The sequence below is a fragment of the Spermophilus citellus genome (assembly GCF_964194105.1).
Source record: "Spermophilus citellus genome assembly, chromosome: 5".
NCBI classification, from domain to species: Eukaryota; Metazoa; Chordata; class Mammalia; order Rodentia; family Sciuridae; genus Spermophilus; species Spermophilus citellus.
Window position 1 is genome coordinate 119,684,040 of NC_138186.1, and position 7,979 is coordinate 119,692,018.

The 7,979-nt window shown below is 37.5% G+C and overlaps 1 protein-coding gene across 1 annotated transcript; it reads left to right on the top strand.

Annotated features, from left to right (window-relative positions):
- Window positions 1-3,269: 3,269 nt before the first annotated feature.
- RFPL4B (ret finger protein like 4B) lies at window positions 3,270-4,085 on the top strand (the record flags this gene model as incomplete). The annotated part of the gene is made up of 1 exon (XM_081295011.1): window positions 3,270-4,085. One exon carries the CDS (start codon window positions 3,270-3,272, stop codon window positions 4,083-4,085), a length of 816 nt encoding a protein of 271 aa, XP_081151137.1.
- Between the last annotated feature and the right edge of the window lie 3,894 nt (window positions 4,086-7,979).

The window sequence follows — 7,979 nt, forward strand, 5'->3', positions numbered from 1 at the left end:
TTCGCCAATCAGTTAACCTGAATCTCTGCGCATGGGTTGGCTCAGATTCACTTGCGATTGAGTCACAGTCTCTGATCCTCAGATGCTGAAACTCTTCCCCTAGGTTTCACTGCATCCCAACTTTGCTGAATATTCCTGTCAAGACAGCTTCCGGTCATTCTGAACTCACTCATTGCCAGTGCAGTGACACAGACACAGGGATGCCACACTTCCATTCACCGCCATCTTCCTTCCCTGCTACTTTTTGTTTTTTAATGAAATTAGAGATCTGATTTGAGTGGCTAGTAGTTTTGCTAGTTTAACTCGAAGACTTATGAAATTCTGAATTTTTAGACAATAAATTACCAAGTGTGCTTTAATGCCATCATCTTACATGGAAGAGAAAGATTTTTTAAACTTACTGGATTAGATTTAAATACTATGATCTTTGGGGTGGAGCCTATGTCTAGATTGTGGGTGGAGTCTGTGTTCAGGGCACTATAAAAGGCCAGACTGTTAGAGCTTGGACTCACTTCAGAGAGGTCATTAGGCTGGGAGAAGTGGAGCTGTGGACAGATAGATGTTTAAGACTGCTGCTGAAAATCTCCAAGTCTAAGTAAGTTGTCTCTCCTTTCTGGGTTATTTTCATTGTTGATTTTCTCTCCCTTTGGCTACAACTTGATTTTTTTTCAGTGTTTTAACCTTTAAAATTTAGAAGAGCCAGTCTTGTCCCATACTAGAAATTTTTTTTTCTTTTTTTACTGTAATATTACCACTTAAAATTTTACCTATTTATTAACTTCAGGCCACTTTTCATATACACATATATCAAGTAGTTCTCCCAAATTTTATTTATATATATATATATATATATATATATATATATATATATACATACACATACACACACACACACATATATATACATATACTTATATATCTATACATACATATGATTTCTCCTAAAGAAGGAGACAAAAATTATATGTATATTTTATATACAACATACATAATATAATGTTATAGTATATTATTATATATAATTATATTATATAAAATGTGTAATTATTGTATATAATATCTCATATATTAATTATAATGTATAGTGTAAAACATAATCAATTTTTTCTCCTTCATCTTGAGAGGGGGTCTCTCTATGTTGCCCAGGCTGGCCTCAAATACTTGGGCTCAAGTAGTTCTCCCATCTCAACCTGTGGTATAGGTAGAATTGTAGGTATTTGCCAGAGTCACATATGTTTTAAGTTTTTCAAATAACATATATGCAGTTTTTAAATAATTTCTTTTTATTTTTTAACATTATTGCTTAAAGATTTTTCTCCTTTCACTTAAATGTACCTACCACTTAATAGTTTTGTGATAATTTACTGAATCATTTCATTATATTTACATAATTAAATGGTTCTAATCACTTAGGACCATGGTTAAGAACTTTTAACATGAACAACTTTTTACAAAAGTAACATTTTTTTTTCTTTTGCAAAATTGCTGGATACATTCCAAGGCAGGCTAGGCAAGCTCTTGTAGATTGCTGGCACCATGTTAATTTTTTCTTTAAAAGAAGGATTTTGTGAAAAGAACAACAGGAAAGCAGATTCACTCTGTTTTCCCCCAGCCAGGTCTGGTCAGATTGGAGTGACCAAAGACTCCAAGTTCCATGTGGGCAGATGTCCTGTCTATTGTTATACATGTTTGTATTTCCAGAATTGAGTTGAAGCCTGGAACATGGAAAGCTCTTAGGTAGTTCTTGGATGGAGATGAGAAGATACAGTGTGGGATGCATGACAGCACCGGTGACCCAGTGTATCAGGCTGGCCTCAATGTTAATGGTTTTCTCCTCTACCTAGGGCAATGTTGATGCTCCAACCACAAATGTGCATGTGATTTGTGAACTCTTGGTAATAAGCTCTGCTAGTTATTAGTGATGCTCTTTTTGGTGGAGTCCTTGGTTCACATCATCTCACAGGCACTGTTCAGTCTTGAGTAACTGTCTTTGGTCCAAAGACATGCTAGAGTTAATTCATGCAAAGACCAGCAACTATGGTGGCAGGGCCCAGCAAAAAGCTGTAGTATAGCATCAGGGATGCTGGGCTTTGGGAGAAGCCCAGTATCTTCTTTGTCACATCTTTTTGTTTTGTGTTTAGGCATTGTTACTTTTAGAAGAGTTTATGACAATTGAAAGAAAATTGACCACAACACTCAGAGCAACCAAGAGATCTTTATTGCAGCAGTGCAAAAGAGGAGAAAGGAGAAGGAAAGAGAGAGAGACGGGCAGGGGAAGGTTTTTATAGCCCTTCTTTTGTGCTGTGTAAGTCTAATAGCGTCTCTGGGTTTGCAAGCTGCCTTGTTGGCACAAGGGGGGTTAAGTGTTCAGTCTTGAGCGGGAGCTTGAGCATTTGGACTTGATGCAAACAGGTGATAAAGAACCAGACAGAGGGGGTTTGAGTAGCTGGTCCTGCAGCTAATGTTTGTTTAGCTTGCCCTGCAGACAACTTAGTTCAGCCTGTCCTGGACCTAACAACAATGATTATATTTTAATATTCACATCCACTTAGGTCTTCATTAGTTTTCTAAGAATGCTTTAAAGCATTTCCCCTAATGAAACTTTGTCTTTAAAATTGATTCTATCTTGGGCATCTTATTCATTTTTCAGTGTATTTTGCTAGTTTTACTCACGTGGTGATTTTCTTTAAAATTCTGAGACTCCCTTAGCCATGTTTTTGCAACTGCATTGGGATCGTCTTTACTTTTATGATTGGGTTTAGGCATGGAAATCCTTTTATTTGAATGTAAGGTAGCCCACAAAGGATTACTGATTAGGGTGAAGGCTGCATTCCTACCTAGATTTTATTAAGGACCCAGTTCGGCTCAGCTCCCACAAGATGAAGCCTGAATCAGAGCAGAGAACACCTTACCTGGAACTCTCCAGACAAGATTAACTGTTGGTCTGAAAAGACCATTTCTACCATCTGATTTCTCTCTTGTGATTACCTGGATTTTGGACAGTGTGATAGTTTTTATTACACATGATTGCGTTATTGTGATTATCTGACTTCGTATAACTTCTATACATAAATTACAGAAAATATTTGTATTATTTAATTTTTTGGAAGTGCTGGGGATTGATACCCAGTGCTTTGTGCATGAGAGGCAGGCACTCTACCAACTCTACCAACTCCTCTAAGCCCTCTGCACTATTTAATTTTTGTATTAGGTTTAGACACATTATTGAAGATAAGAAAAGTTCACTGGACTGAATTCACCCCTGGACCATGGACAGAAGTTTGGAAGTGGACATATTCTGCCCAGTTTGCCTGGAATTGTTCTTCGATCCCATTTCTCTGTCCTGTTCACACATTTTCTGCTTTCATTGCATTCAAGATTGGCTGAGAATTAGAGAAGACTCAATCCTGACCTGCCCCTTGTGTCGAAGAGAAAACAAGAAACCTGTCAGGGAAGAGCTGCATATTAGAACGCTGACACTATGGATCAGGCAGCATGGCTCATTCCTGGGGCAAAATCTCCTTTGGAGTACTGAGCTTCTGAGGTTCTGGGTGGATGTGACCTTGGATGCTGCCACCGCCAACTGTCTCCTTGTGCTCTCCAATGATCTAAAGACTGTCCACTGTGGGAAGATCTGCCACAACCTGGTGGAGTATCCCAAAAGATTCACTAGGCTTGCTTGTGTCCTGGGCTCCCCCTGCTTCTCCTCTGGACGCCATTACTGGGAAGTCAAAGTGGAACAAGGGATGGAGTGGGCCCTGGGTGTCTGCAAAGAGTTGGTGGAAAGAAAGAGGAGCATGAATTTATCCCCTGAGCATGGTTTCTGGATCATTAGCTTGAAGGCAGGAGAAATTCATGCTAACTCGACGCAGGAAAGAATTCCTGCAAGTCCTGACCTTTGCCAAGTGGGAATTTTCCTGGATGTGGAGAAGAGAGAAATCAAATTTTTTAATGTTAGCAATGGTGACCTCATTTGTACAGCTGTTTTGTTCTCCATAGATGTTTGGGAGCATTTGTGTCCATTCTTTTATCCCGAGTCACCAGCAGAACAGAATAGTGGTTCTCCATTGAGGATAGTCTCATAAGAAATTTACCCTCCTCACAAACTTTCTGAGATGAATGAGACCTTGGACTTGAAAAAGGTCACCAATGTTAGAGTCTGTAAACAAGTCAGGATGGTGCCTGGCATTTTGCCAGAGAAATGTTAAGGTCTGTAAACAAGTCTGGATGGCGCCTGGCAAAATGCAAGAGGGAGTGGTTTGTGAAGTAATGCCAGCAAGCCATTAAGTGTGGAGATTTCTTATTGGTTGACTGCTGTATCTAGTTTATGTTAATTAGATAAGCTGTGTGGGATGTATAAATACCTCTGTTGTCCTACAATAAACGGCTCCCATTCCTGCTGTATCAATCTACACAAGTTGTTCGTCACCCCCCGGTTATTTTGCTGCAGCCGGACTGCGGCACACCATGACCAAGGAAGAGACAATTTGATAAAGTGTCAAGATTTATTAGTTTCAAAAATAAATTTTGTAGCTCTTTCTGCTTTTTGATCATTATGTAAGCTGCTTACTTCTGCCACACTCTTCTGCCATGATGTTCTGCCTCACCTTGAGCCCCAGGAAATGGAGCTGGCTGCCTATGGACTGAGACCTCTGAAACTGTAAGTCCTCAAATAAAACTTTCCTCCTCTATAACATAAATAAACAAACAAAAGATAAATTATTTTTGTAGACTGTAGCAGAACCACAGACCAGTTTTCATTTTTGTTTTGTGGTTTGTTTTTTGGTGATTTTTCTAGACTTTGTGACTGATTTTTTTGTACATTTTTAGTGGATTTTTTTAGACTATCTATGGTGTCTTCAGGAAAGTTATTAAATACAACTGACCTCAGTTTTCTAGTCTATGAATGGGCATATTTATATGTGTCAGGCAAATAACTCTGACGATTAGAAACAATACTGCATGTTTGTGTTCCAGTAAATAACACAGATTGTAAGAATTTTGGGGATAGAAACAATATCTTTTTCATTATTTCATGCTCTTTTTTTTTTCTTATAGAATTTCTGTATGATTGTTTTCTGGGAGAAAGAAGAATCAGATATCTAGTGAGATGTTTTGAAATGACATGAAATTTCAGAGAGGGACATATAACTTTTTCCAAATGTAAATGTGTAGGGTTTCTTAAAAGGCCAAGAGCTTTGACTAAGTTATATTGTTAATGATTCATACTTGTTCTAATGGGAATTTCCCCTTTGCCTTTTCAATAATTGGCCGATTGTGTGGTTTTCAAAATGATATGGCATGTATAACAACAACAACAAAAAAAAAGGTGCCAATAGGTTCAATCAGAGAATGTCAAGTTTTACAAATGGCAACAGATTCTGAACCTCCTGGAGTCAATTACATGAAGAGGGAATGACTGTTTTGAAGGTTGGATTCCTGAACTTTTGTGCACAAGGTGCAGTTTCATTTGCAAAAATCCCTGCACCTTCTGTCAGATAAAAGAATATCTGCCAGCAAGCCCTAGCTTTAGGCCATTGCTGTGGTTTTTTTGATTCCTAAGAACTGTTATCAGCCATGTTAACATTAACATATTCATCAAGTTCTTTGAGGTTGTTTTTGGACTTGGTTTTATTTGTAGAATTCACATTTCTTTGAAGTCAAATCTATGAACCATATAATGTTCTCATGCATATGCATGGTCCACCTCTCATCAGGTTGGAACTTGGGGTCCCTCTAACACACTTGACTTGTCCCAGATTGATTTTCCATACCCCAGTCTTATATATTAATGGTGATTCCTTTCAAACTATACAAGTCCTTTAGAATTCTTTTCTTTTCTTTCTTTCTTTCTTTCTTTCTTTCTTTCTTTCTTTCTTTCTTTCTTTCTTTCTTTCTTTCTTTCTTTTCTTTCCTTCCTTCCTTCCTTCCTTCTTTTTTTTTGATGTACTGAGTCAGCCACTTTCTGAGGTGATTTCTGCCACACAAGGAGTGGATTGGGGCATGTTCTGGAATTTGCCTTTGACTTTCTTTCCAAAGAAATGCAGATATGTCAGTCAGCATCTTGTCTTTCTGACTCCTTTTTTCCTATTTTTTTTCTCTATGATTTTTTATCAGGTGCAGTCTTTCCCTTCATTGGGTTTGGCAGGAGGCATGGGGCTGTTATGTTCATCTTTATCTACTTCAATAAGTCTTTGAAATGTCAAAACAAAAGTTTTCTGAAACAATACCTATGAGTGATAACACTATAATTTTCTCTTATTATCTTTTATTAGAAAAACATGTTTGTCTCACATGCTAGTTAGATTTCACAACTCATCAATACATTCAGATGTGTAATTAAAAAAATCTGGTAAGATCCCTGGGATTTCAGACCCCTACTCTCGAGTATTAAAGAGAAGGAAGCCTCTGTTACCTAAAATTAGAACCCACATTTTGTGTTTATTTGCTTCAAGGGACTTTTTATCCCTTTGTCTTGAATATTTAACTGTTTTTCTTTCTTTTTTTTTTTTTTTTTTGGTTCTTGGGAATTGAATGCAGGTTCACTTAACCACTGAGCTACATCTCCAGCCCTTTTTAATTTTTAATTTTGAGACAGGGTCTCCCTAAGTTGCTTAGTGCCTCACTAAGATTCTGAGGCTGGTTTTGAACTCACAATCCTCCTGCCTGAGCCTCTGGTACTGCTAGGATTAAGGTATGTGCCACTGTGCCTGGCAGTTATTTAACTTTGAAGACTCTCATCCCAGCTGAAGGATTTGAGTGGAGTTTTTCCTCCTCCTTTACTTGGGGAAAATGACTGAGGCTAGTGATTTACCAAGTTCCCTTTCCTCCATCTTATTGAATCACTTTGTGGAGAAAGCAAACCTTGATGGGGGCTGAGCCACATACTCCCAGGGCTATCGGTATTTAGTGAAAAATTATACACCCAACTATAGCATCTCACTTTACTAAAAGCCTAATCTAATCTATGCACATGTGCCTTTGGGACTGTGTTTGACAGCCTTGTAACTCTTCTCAGTCCCACTCCTGCCTTCCTACGGTTCACATCCCAGCCAGCCACAAAGACAATTTGATTTAACCAATCAGGCCAATCAATTCCTGCCTCAAACCCTTCAAGGAGTTGAAGGGTCACCTAGAATCAGTGCTCTCAGTTGTCATCTCCTGCACTCACCTCTTGATTCTTCTCCAGGAATATCAGCTTGCCCTCTCTGAGACATTATGGAAGCCAAATTCAGGGGACTTATCTGATTTCTGTAAATTTAAGCCTAGTGATCTTGGAAAAGTTAACTTTCCTATGTTTCAGTCTCCTAAGAAATAAAAATTAATACCAAGCCTAACCTTTAAATTTGCAGTTGACCTTCCATATTTGGGACTTCACATCTATAGATTCAACCAACTTTGGTTTGAATACATTTTTTTTTAAATTGTGTCTGTATCGAATATGTAAAGTCCTTTATATTTTTTCTTATTCCCAAAACAATACAGCAGAAAAATAACTTATGTAGCATTTGCATTGGATTAGGTATTATAAGCAATTTAGAGATGACTTAAAGTATCCAGAAGATATGCACGGGTTATATGCAAATATGACTCTATTTTATGTGAGGGACTTGATTAACTACAGATTTTAATATCATCAGAGAGTACTTAAACCAGTCTCCCACAGATACTGAGGATTAAATAAGATTATTCACATTGATTGCCCAGGGCCTTGCTTATAGAATGTGATGACAATTTGTTGCCAATTATTAACACCACTTATTATTATCAACCATTAAGTGTGAAATTGGCTATTAATTCAACATACTCTTTATCATGTTAGAAAAATACTTTTAATCCTATTTTTAAAAATGTTTTAAATACATTTTTTAGGAAGAAGTTTTACATCTTGACTATCTGTTTTACTAATAAAATGATTTTTTGGTATTATTTTCTGTCTTCCACCCATCGATCATCTTCCCCCAGCTCCACAAATTATA